General features: G+C 39.6%; 1 protein-coding gene and 1 non-coding gene across 6 annotated transcripts in view; one reads left to right on the forward strand and one right to left on the reverse strand.

Moving 5' to 3' along the window:
* The window catches only part of DNAAF9 (dynein axonemal assembly factor 9), a 160,045-nt gene that overhangs the window by 12,870 nt on the left and 134,717 nt on the right, over nucleotides 1-12,458 (forward strand). For all 5 annotated transcript variants that reach the window (XM_054467962.2, XM_054467963.2, XM_054467966.2 and 2 more), the window contains exon 2: nucleotides 12,217-12,296. In XM_054467962.2, coding sequence (XP_054323937.1) covers nucleotides 12,217-12,296 — 80 coding nt within the window. The remainder of the gene's footprint in view (nucleotides 1-12,216; nucleotides 12,297-12,458) is intronic.
* Nucleotides 10,298-10,509, reverse strand: LOC129022210 (small nucleolar RNA U3). Its single transcript, XR_008496294.1, has one exon. It is a non-coding gene; the product is annotated as a small nucleolar RNA U3 (small nucleolar RNA).

Raw genomic sequence — 12,458 nt, forward strand, 5'->3', positions numbered from 1 at the left:
GAGAATAGGTAAATGCCTCAGATAGAGATCCAAACAATAGATCCAACTATATACGACAGTTTAGCAAATTCTGGAAGTGTCATTCCAGATCAGAGCATTAAAATAATATATGATCTTGGAACAGTCATTCCTGTTTGGGGGAACAAAATGCAGTTGGGTTCCTGCTTCATGAAAGTAAAAAAATTCCAGAGGAATAAAGAACTAAATGCTTTTATAAACCAACATATATAATTAGAATGAAATTTGACATTTATTATTTTGTTTATAATACTGACTGGGGAAGGCACAAGAGGAAGACATAAAACCCTTAAGCTTAAAGGTAAAGATACACAGATTTAATTACATAAAATTTTTAAACTTCGGCATGAAAAAGAGACTATAAACAAAATCTAGAGGATTGGAGAAAATATTTGCAACACATGGCCAAAATACAACTTTCTTTTTTTTTTTTTTTTTTTTTTTTTTTTTTTTGAGACGGAGTTTCGCTCATGTCTCCAGGCTGGGAGTGCAATGGCATGATCTCAGCTCACTGCAACCTCCGCCTCCTGGGTTCAAGTGATTCTCCTGCCTTGGCCTCCCAAGTAGCTGGGATTATAGGCACACGCCACCACGCCCAGCAAATTTTTGTATTTTTAGTAGAGACAGGGTTTCACCATGTTGGCCAGGCTGGTCTCGAACTTCTGATCTCAGATGATCCACCTGCCTCAGCCTTCCAAAGTTCTGGGATTACAGGCGTGAGCCACTGCACCTGGCCCAATACAACTTTTAAAATATGATGAAATATGTAAATTATTCTGAAAAAACTCAAATGACTAACTAGAAAGTAGGTAAAGAATATGAGTATGCACTCATAGAAAAAGAAATGTAGATAATCAGTAAACATTTGACAACTTCCCTTGTAATTAGGGAAGTGTGAGTTGTAACTCAGGAATTCTAGCCACTAATTTAGCATTAGTTGAAGAGTGGTAACACATAATTTAGAAACTTGTGGGAAACAGGTACTCTGGTATATTATAGGCAAATGGTTTAAAAGAACAATTTGGCAACACCTATCAAAATTTAAAATGCAGGTACCTCTTAACCTGGCAGTGCTACTTTTAGATCTCTTCCTTGCAGAAACTTTTGTGTTTGTGCCAAAGATGGACATAAAAGGTTGCTCACCATAGCGTTGTTTGCAATAGCAAACATAAATAGTAAAAATCCTGAATGTTCAATCATAGCAGCTGGTTAAATAAAAACAAAATAATACAGTACAACAGTTTTATTTGATTTAATTTTTATTTTTGTTTTGTTTTGTTTGAAACAAGATGTCATTCTGTTGTCCAGGCTGGAGTGCTGTGGCTCGATCTCGTCTCATTGCAGCCTCAACCTCCTGGGCTCAAGCAGTCTCCACACCTCAGCCTCCTGAGTAGCTGGTACCATACGCATGCCCCAGTAACCACCACGCCTAACTAATTTTTTGTAGAGATAGGGTTTTGCCATGTTGCCCAGGCTGATCTTGAACTCCTGAACTCAAGAGGCAGGAGAATTGCTTGAACCCAGGAGGCGGAGGTTGCAGTGAACTAAGACTGTGCCACTTTACTCCAGCCTGGGCAACAGAGCGAGACACTGTCTCAAAAATAAATAAATCAATAAATAAAAGGTATTCAACATCATTAGTGATCAGGTATGAGCCACCGCACCTGGCCAGCAGTTTTGAAAATGAGATTCGGTTCTATGTACTAAGCTGGAAAGATCTCCGAGGTATAATGTTAAGTGAAAAAAAGCATGTTGCAGAGCAGTGACATATTTTATTGTTTTGCTTATGTAAAAACAAATAACTTCCCCAACGAAAAAACACCAAAACTATGTATTACTGAGAGTTGCATACCAAATTGTTCACGTCAGTTTTCTATGATGAGATGAATCAGATTGGTATATGAGGATTCACTTTGTAAAACATTCAAGACACAAAGTGTACAGGATATAAGAAGAATATATTAGTATTTTAATTGTTTAATTTTCAAGATAAAGCATAAATCATGGAGAAAAACTGGGTAAAAATAAAATTTCCAGTTTTTTTCTTCATTTCCAGGGAAGCAAGATAATGAAATATAAACAAACAAGAAAACATACCTGGCTGTTCATGCACAGTTGTTATAAAAGCAGTGAGCAGTGAGTTAACTATTTCCATATAAGATGGGAAGAACAGAGATGATTGTTTAGACTTCAAATATATTGTACCCACAACTGGCTTTATTGTCAGGAAAACAGTGGGGTTCAGCAGAAAGAAAAAGTTCAGAGTCAGAGTACCTGCTCACTTAGGTTCTGATGATGTTAATCTTTACTTAGCTTTGTGATCTTGGGCAAACTACATCTATTTAGCTCTTGGTTTCTTCTTCTTGTCTTCTGTCAGTCATCTATCATGTCTAAAGTCTGAGTCTGAATCCAAGGAAAATATGAAATAAGTTATAATATGAAAGCAGCATCTTCGACGTAAGCTGCATTATTGGGTCTGCTGAGTCTATGCATCTTCTAAAGGTGGAACTTACAAAGTCATTGGTGACCACATGCTCAGGTAGACCTGGGGGTTAGAGGGCAGTGTCATTGCTGGGTATGGTATATGTTTGAAAAAATTTATTTGTTTTTCTTTTTATAGATAGAGTCTCACTCTGTCACCCAGGCTTGAGTGCGGTGGTGCAATCACTGCAGCCTGGAACTCCTGGGCTCAAGTGATCCCGCCACCTCAACCTCCTAAGTAGTTGGGACTTCTGATGCACACCACCATTCCTGGCTAATTTTTTTATTTTTAGTTTTTGTAGAGATGAGGTCTTGCTGTCTTGCTAAGGCTAGTGTTGAATGCCTGGCCTCCCAGAGTGTTGGGATTACAGACGTGAGCCACTGTGCCTGACCTTTGAATATTACTATTAAAAGAAAAAAGACGGCCGGGCGTGGTAGCTCACGCCTGTAATCCCAGCACTTTGGGAGGCCGAGGTGGGTGGATCACTTGAGGTCAGGAGTTTGAGACCAGCCTGGCCAACATGGAGAAACCTGTCTCTACTAAAAATACAAAATCAGCCGGGCGTGGTTGCGCATGCCTGTAATCTTAGCTACTCAGGAGCTTGAGGCAGGAGAAACGCTTGAACCCGGGAGGCAGAGGTTGCAGTGAGCCAAGATCGCACCGTTGCACTCCAGCCTGGGCAACACGAGTGAAACTCCGTCTCAAAAAAAAAAAAAGAAGGAAAAAAGACTGGTTGGATACACAACAGACTCGTAGTGGTGACCTCTGGGGGGTGAGGATCAATGATGACTTTAGGTTTTTATGTAATATTCCTTTTTCTCCCTCAAAATAGACAGTAAATATTCAACATACATAATTTTAAAAAGCAGTAATGTAGAAAAAAGCAAATATGCCAAAATATTAACAGTGGTTAATTCCGGCTGCTGGGAGTGTGGGTCATTGTGGGTTTTTTAATACTCACTAGGTTTTCTTTTTTTTAATTAAAAGGTAAATAATTAAGTGACACGTTTCATGGTTCATTGATGAATAAAAGACTATCTTCTGGTCAATAATTAAATTTGGGAAGCAGAAAATATACAAAGGAAAGAAAGAATTGAATTTAGTTTCACCATTTGATAATAAGAAACACTAATTAGGACAGTGTTTATCTCTGGGAAGAAGAAGGTCTTTCTACATTTTATATGCTTGCACTTTCTTTGGATAACATAGTTGTGGAAAGGAAACTGTTTTCAGTATTGTCTTGGCTTTGTACAGCAGTAGTTGGGGAGCTGTTTTTTTCTTGGTCACCTGACCTTTTCATGCTTTTGTCACTTGCTGGTTGTAACTTTGAAAACCAAAGAGCTCTGGGTAACCTTGGCAGTAAAGCAGCCTACTGTCTGATGGGTTGGAAAGTGGGCCACAGGACCAACTCAATGAACTATTTCTAGTGCAGAGAACGATTGCAAGGTCAGTCTTCTATTAAACATGAAAAAGTGGGGAGAGGCAGGCAATCTTCATTGCCCAGAAAAAGTTTTTCTTACTTTAATCTTGATCGTCTTGCTGTTTCAGCCTTGCTGCTTCTAAGCCTTTCTTTCCTCTCACCCCCGTATTTTTATTATGAAAATGTTCAAACCATACATAAAATGTGAGAGGCCAGGCTTGGCACCTCACACTTGTAATCCCAGCACTTTGGGAGGCCAAGGCGGGCAGATCACCTGAGGTCAGGAGTTCGAGACCAGCCTGGCCAACATGGTGAAACCCTGTCTCTACTAAAAATGCAAAAATTAGCTGGGCATGGTGGCACGCGCCTGTAATCCCAGCTACAGGGAGGCTGAGGCAGGAAAATCGCTTGAACCCAGGAGGTAGAGGTTGCAGTGAGCCAAGATCGTGCCACCGCACTCCAGCCTGGACAACAGAATGAGAATTCAAAAAAAAAAAAAAAAAAAGTGAGAGAATAGTACAATGAATATTTGCTATACCCACCAGATAGGTTCCACAGTTTTTAACATTTTGCCATATGTGGTTTATCTTTTTTCTTTTTCTCAATCTATCTTCTTTTATGTCAAACCTTTTTGAAGTAAGTTGCAGACATTGTGACATTTCGCTTCTAAATATTTCCTTATGCATCTAAGATAAAGGACATTCTACTACATAACCATGATAACATTGCCATACCTAACAAAATTAACAGTAGATCCCTAATGGTATCAAATACACAGTCCATATTCAAGTTTTCTCAGATGTCTCACAGATGTTTCCAGTTTTCTTTTTCTTTCTTTTTTTTTTTTTTTTTTTGAGATGGAGTCTTGCTCTGTTGCCCAGGCTGGAGTGCAATGGTGTGATCTTGGCTCACTGCAGCCTCTGCCTTCCGGGTTCCAGTGATTCTCCTGCCTCACCCTCCTGGGTAGCTGGGATTACAGGTGCACGCCGTCACGCCTAGCTAGTTTTTGTATTTTCAGTAGAGACAGGGTTTTGCCTTGTTGGCCAGGCTGGTTACAAACTCCTGACCTCAGGCGATCCTCCCACCTTGGCCTCTCAAAGTGTTGGGATTACAGGCGTGAGCCACCATGCCTGGCCTGTTTTTCTTTTCTAAAAAAAAATTAAAGTTCATAGATTGCATTTTGTTGTTATTCTTTAATCCCTTTTACAATGTAAGAATTTTCCCTCTTTAAAACGCTGACTTTTTAAAAACTATTTCTCTTTTTTTTTGGTAGAGACAGGGTCTTGCTGTGTTGCACATGTTGGCCTCAAACTCCTGACCTCAATTGATCCTCCCACCTCAGCCTCCCAAAGTGTCGGAATTACAGGCATGAGCCACAGTGTCCAGCTGACTATTTTTAACTTCTAAAAAAATTTTAAAAATTGGCCCGGTGCAGTGACTCACACCTGTAATCCAGCACTTTGGGAGGTTAAGGTGGGCAGATTGCTTGAGCCCAGGAGTTTGAGACCAGCCTGGGCAACATGGCGAGACCCCATCTCTACAAAAAAAAAAAATAGAAAAATTAGCTGGGTGTGGTGGTGTGTGCCTGTAGTCCCAGCTACTCGAGAGGCTGAGGTGGGAGAATCACATGAGCCCAGGAAGTTGAGGCTGCAGTGAGTCATGATAAAGCGACTGCAACTCCAGCTTGAGCAACAGAGTGAGACCCCGTGAAACCTCGTCTCTACTAAAAATATGAAAAAATTAGCTGAGTTGGGTGGCGGGCGCCTGTAATCCCAGCTACTTGGGAAGCTGTGGCAGGAGAATCACTTGAGCCCAGGAGGCAGAGGTTGCAGTGAGCTGAGACTGCACCATTGCACTCCAGCCTAGGCAACAAGAACGAAACTCTGTCTCAAAACAAAACAAGAAAAATACACATGCCATAAAATTTACCATTTTAGCTACTTTTAAGTGTACAATTCTGTGGCACTAAGGACATTCACATTGTTAAACTAAAATCACCACCATCCATCCACACAACCTTTCATCTTGCAAAACTGAAGCTGTACCTATTAAAACAATAACTCCCCATTCCCTCTCTCATCCAGCACCTGGCAACCACCATTCTACCTACCTTCTGTCTCTGTGAAGTTGACTATTCTGGGTACCTCATAAAAAAGTAGAATCATACAGAATTTGTACTTTTATGGCTGGATTTCACTGACCATAATGTTCTCAAGGTTAATCCATATTGTAGCATGTGTCAGAATTTCCTTTTTAAGGCTAAATAATATTCCATTGTGTGTATGTATCACATTTTGTTTATCACTTTGGGTTGCTTCCACCTTTTGGCTGTTGCAAATAGTGCTTCTATGAAGATGGGTATACAGGTATCTCTTTCAGTCCCTGCTTTCAATTCTTTGGAATTTATACCCAGAACTGGAATTTCTAGATCATGTGGTAATTCTATTTTTAATTTTTTAAGAAACTGCCATACTGTTTTCCATAGTGGTTGCACCATTTTGCATTCCCACCAATAGTGCACAAGGGTTCTAATTTCTCCAAATCCTTGATGACACTTGTTATTTTCTAGTTTTTTGATAGTAGCCATACTAATGGATATTAAGTAATATTTAATTATGGTTATGATTTGCATTTCTCTAATGATTAGTGGTGTTGAGTTTCTTTTCATGTGCTTGGCCATTTGCATATCCTCTTCAGAGAAATGTCCTTTGCCCTTTTTTTTTTTTTTTTTTTTTTTTTTGAGACAGAGTCTTGCTCTGTTGCTCAGGCCAGAGTGCAGTGGCATGAACACAGCTCAGCTCACACTGCAGCCTCAACCTCTTGGGCTCAGATGATCCTCTTACCTTAGCCTCATGAGTAGTTGGGACCACAGGCACATGCTACCACATCCGGCTGAATTTTTTTTTTTTTTACTTTTTACTTTTCACTTTTTATAGAGACAGGGTCTCCCTGTGTTACCCCAGCTGGTCTCAAACTCATGGGCTCAAGAGATCCCCCACCTTGGCCTCTCAAAGTGCTGGGATTACAGGCATGAACCACCTGCCCAGCTTCATCGCCCATTTTCGAATCGGAATTTTTGGTGGTGGTTGTTGAGTTATATAGATGGGTTGTCTTTTTACTCTGTTGGTTGTGTCATTTGATGTACAGAAGTTCTACATTTTAAATGTCCAGTTTATATATTTTTTTATTTGTTGCCTGGGCTTTTGGTGGCATTTTCAAGAATTCATTGCCAAATCCAATGTCACAAAGATTTTCCTTTGTGTTTTGTTATAAAAGTTTTATAGTTTTAGGTTTATGTTTAGGTCTTTGATACATTTTGAGTTAATTTCTTTATACGGTGTACGATGAGGTCCAACTTCATTCTTTAGATATCTAGTTTTCCCAGCACCACTTGTTTGAAAGACTATTCTTATTGAGTGGTCTTAGCATCCTTGACAAAATCATTTGACCAGGTATGTGAGGGTTTGTTTCTGGTCTCTTTATTCTGTTTCATTGGTCTGTATGTCTGTCTTATGCCGGTATCCCACTGTTGATGACTGTAGCTTTGTAATAAGTTTTAAAATCAGGAGTGTGAGTTCTACAGCTTTAATCTTTATCAGGATTATTTTGGATATTCAGAGTCTCTTGAGATTCCATATAAATTTTAGAATGGATTTTTCTACTTCTGTAAAAAACATCATTGGGATTTGAGAAGGGATTACACTGAATGTGCAGATTGCTTTGGGTAACATTGACAGCTTAACGATATTGTCTACCAATGCATGAACAGAGGGTATCTTTTCATTTATTACTGTCTTCTGTAATTTCTTTCAGAAACATATGAGTGATCCAGTTTCTCTGAATTCTCACTGTTTGGTAGTCACTGTTTTTCATTTTATCCATTCTAATAGATGTATAGTAATATCTCATGGTTTTAATTTGCATTTCCATAATGGATAATGATGTCGAACATGTTGTCATAGGGCTTCTCTGCCATTTCTGTATCCTCTTTGACAAATTGTTTCTTCATACCTTTTGCCCATTTTCTAATTAGATTTTTTTTTTTTACCATTGAGTTTTGAGAGTTCTTTATGTATTCCACATATGGTTCTTTTTCAGATATGTGGTTTGCAGATATTTTCTCCCAGTCAGTAGCTTGTCTTTTCATTCTCTCAACAGAGTCTTTCATAGAGCAAAACTTTAAAATTGTAATGAAGTCCACATTATCATTTTTTTTTCCTATGGATCACACTTTTTGGTGTCAAGTGTAAGAACTCTTCACCAAATCCTAGGTCCAGAATATTTTATTCTGTTTTCTTCCAAAGATTTTATAATTTTACATTTTACATTTAGATCTATGATGCTTTAATTTTTGTATAATGTGTAAGGTTGAGGTTTACGTTTTTGCCTGTAGATAACCAGTTATTCTAGCCCTACTTATTGAAAAGACTATCCATCCAACATTGAATTGTTTTTGTGCCTTTGTTAAAAATTAGTTGTACTTGTGTGGGTCTGTTTCTGGTTACTCTGTCTGTTCCATTGACTTATGTGTCTGTCCCTTAGCCAGTACCACTCAGTATTGATTACTTTAGCTATGCAGTAAGTCTTGACATTGGGTAGAGTGATTCTTCCCACTTTTTCTTTTTCAAAACAATTTTAAGCTATTGTAGTTCCTTTGCTTTTCCTTATAAGTTTTATTTGTTTATTTTATTTTTAAGAGATGAGGTCTCACTATATTGCCCAGGCTGGCCTCAAACTCCTGGACTCAAGTGATCCTCCCATCTTAGCCTCCTAGTAGCTGAGACTAAGACCTGTATCACTGTTCCTGGCTTATGTAGATTTTATAATAATCTCTTCTACATCTATAAAAAATATTGGATTTTCATAGGGATGTGTTAAACTTATCACATTGGGGAGAATTGATATCAGTGCTGTGTTGAGGTTCCTAATCCATGAACATGGTATGTCTTTCTATTTATTTAGATCTTCTTTAATTTCTTTAATCAGTGTTTTGTAGTTTTTAGCATGTAAGTGGTATGTATGTTTTATTAGGTTTATAACTAGGTGTTTAATTTTTAAGGGATTATAAATGGTATTGTATTTTAAATTTTGGTTTTCTATAAAGTTACAATTGTCCCATCACTTTGGAAGGCCAAGGTGGGAGGATCACTTGAAGCTAGGAATTCAAGACCAGCCTAGGGAGGCAACAAAGTGAGACCCTGTCTCTCCAAATTTTTTTTTCAAAATTAGCTTGTGTGGTGACATGTGTCTGTAGTTCCAGCTACTTGGGAGGCTGAGGTAGGAGGATCACTTGAGCCCATGAGTCCAGGAGTTAGAGACTGCAGTGAGCTATGATCACACCACTGCACTCCAACCTGGACATCAGAGCAAGACCCTGTTTCTAAAAAAAATTACAATTGATTTTTATATGTTGATCTTGTATCTTGAAGCCTTGTTGAACTCACTTATTAGTTCTAGGAATTTTGGTAGAATCCTTACGATTTCCTACAGAGACCATCATGTCATCTACAAATAGGACATATCTGCAAATAGGAACAGTTTTCTTTCTTTCTTTTCAATCTGTGTGTCTTTTACTTCCTTTTATTGCCTTATTCTGTTGGCTAGAACTTCCAGTATTATGTTAAATAGGAATAATGAGAGTAAACATCCTCATCTTCTTCCTGACCTTAGAGGAAAAACATTCAGACTTTGACCATTATGTGTAATTACAAACTTTGCTTGGTGGGTTTTTTAAATGATCTTTATCAAGTTGAGGAAACTATTTCTAGTTTTCTGAGTGGCTTTTTTTCTGTTTTTTTAATTGATGCATAATAGATACACACATTTTCAGGGTACATTCATATAATTTATAAAGATCAAATTAGTGTAGTTGGGATATCCATCAATTCTGAGTGTTTTTATTATGAATGGGTGTTGACTTTTATTAAGTGATTTTTCTGCATCAGTTTTTTGGTTGTGTGATTTTTCTTCTTTAGCCTGTTAATATGAGGGATTAAATTGATGGATTCATGAATAATGAACCAGCCTCGAGTATCTCTATGATAAATTCCACTTGGTCCTAGTGTATAGTTGTTTTACATGTTGCTGAATTTTACTTACTATATTTTGTTAAGGGTGTTTACATTTAATTAAAAAAAAATTTGCCAGGTGTGGTAGTGCACGCCTGTAATCCCAGCTACTCAGGAGGGCTGAGGAGGGAGGATTGCTTGAGCCCAGGAGTTCGAGTCTTTCCTAGGCAACATTAATGAGACCCCATCTCTTTAAAAAAAAAAAAAAAAAAAGGTAGGATGTTTACATCTATATTCATGATGGATTTTGGTTTGTAGGTTTCTTTCTCTTTTTGATACTTTTTGTTTTTGACTGCTGATTAAAGGGGAAACACTCAGACAGCGTCCTCTCCCTCTTACTCTCCCAGAGGAAGAAAACAGTCATCAGTGACGAATGGCAGTTGCAGCAAAGCAACATCAAAAACCAGCTTTATGCTCAGGAGAGACCACTGTGCCTCCTTCTGTGGTTTCTAGTGCTCTACTCATTCAGAGAGACCTCTCTAATAATGAACTACAGAAATGATCCCTGAAAGTATAGTCTTTGGTACTATCTTTGTCTAGTTTTGATATCACATGGAAGACTATGAAACTCTTCATGGAAGATAGTGATGAAGACCACCAAGTCATGGAATTAATGAGTTGGGGTATAGGAACATCAAAAAGAATCCAGCAGAGCAGCCGGGTGTGGTGGCGCATGCCTGTAATCCCAGCACTTTGAGAGGCTGAGGTGGATGGATCGCTTGAGGTCAAGTGCAAGACCAGCCTGGCCAACATGGTGAAACCTTCTTACTAAAAAGTACAAAAATTAGCCAGGCATGGTGGTGTACATCTGTAATCCCAGCTACTTGGGGGGCTGAGGCATGAGAGTCGCTTGAACCCAGGAGGCGGAGGTTACAGTGAGCCAAGATTGTGCCACTGCACTCCAGCCTGGGCGACAGAATGAGAGTCCATTTCAAAAAAAAAAAAAGAATCCAGTGGGGCAAAAGAATTCAGGAATTAGTGAAGAGAAACAGTGTAGTTTGGCTGTAAATGCAGTTTTGAGGTGAGTGTAAGGCAGTATGCTGGAGGAGATTCAGTAAGGGATGGGGATGATGCCTGGCTTCATAGGTGGAAGAATTAGTGTAGTTGGTTTGTAGAGGCTCTTAGTTAATGATGTGGTAGGACTGGGATTATATTGACTGTAGAGAAAGTATTAAATATAAGAGTGTTAGGAAGCTGGGCGCGGTGGCTCACACCTGTAAGGTGTGAAGCGGGCGGATCACCTGAGGTCAGGAGTTCGAGACCAGCCTGGCCAACATGGCAAAACTCCATGTCTGCTAAAATACAAAAATTAGCCGGGCGTGGTGGCACACACCTGTAATCCCAGCTATTCGGGAGGCTGAGGCGGGAGAATCACTTGAACCTGGGAGGCAGAGGTTGCAGTGAGCCAAGATCACTGCATTTCAGCCTGGGCCACAGAGCCAGACTCCATCTCAAAAAAAAAAAAAAGTGTTAGGGAATGAATAGTAGAGGCAGATCCTGGACCTGGAGATGATGAGGAGACCAGGTGGAAGGATCAGTCTTGAGCAGGAAATCGGGCACCTCTCTCTGGAGCTTCTGGGAAGGAGGGGTTGGGTATGGAGAGAATGGGGTCCTTAGAAATAATGTGAATGTCTGAGAGTGCCTCACATTTTGCTTGAGCAAAGAGCTATCCCTAGGGCTGAAGGAATAATAGGTCTACACAGAAATGGAAGCAAGTATTCTCTGCTGACACTCCCTATATGGATAGCTGTGAGGATGAATTAGAGCTTTGTTTAGGTTCTCAGGCCAGTTTGGGGGTTTAGTTTGCATTTGTTTTTGAGACAGACTGATGAGGACCACAGGTGGGGTGATCAGTGTGGAAACTCTTATTTGAAAAATCTTCAAAAATGAAAAGTCATTGGAAGTTCTTGGAGTCAGCTGCTGAGTCTTAATCCTTTCCACCATTGACCATGAGAGAGGGACTTTGGCTTCATCCTCTGTTGAGGAGTTTGTAATCAGCAGGTCAGACTTAGTCTTCAGACCGATTCTGCACAATCTCTTCCAGAAAATAAAAGAGAAAGGAACCTTCCCAATCCATTTTATGGTTCTGATACCAGAACCAGACAATCAATTTCCATCCCTAGCAAAGTCATTCCTCTTCCTCATGCCTCCATTGTGGGACACAGGATGCTGCTCTTCTCATGGGGCTGTCCTGGCACTCAGGGGACCATTTTCTGTTCTTGTTGCAGCTGCAGCCGACTTCGGCAGGTTCAGAGCATCCTGACCCAGAGCAGCAAGTCTCGGCCGGATGGGATCCTCTGCATCCTAGGTCAGTGCTTTTAACAAGGTGGTACTCAGGGCTTGGGCAACTTGGCTGTTTTTGTTCACAGGAAGGTATTAGTAATAGTACCAATGTGAAATAAGCTGTGAGTTGGTGTCCTCCTAGTTCTTGTTCCCCCGAAATTTGTTGCTGTTTTAATGAGGTTAAATG

The sequence above is a fragment of the Pongo pygmaeus genome, chromosome 21 (assembly GCF_028885625.2).
Source record: "Pongo pygmaeus isolate AG05252 chromosome 21, NHGRI_mPonPyg2-v2.0_pri, whole genome shotgun sequence".
In the NCBI taxonomy this organism is placed as follows: Eukaryota; Metazoa; Chordata; class Mammalia; order Primates; family Hominidae; genus Pongo; species Pongo pygmaeus.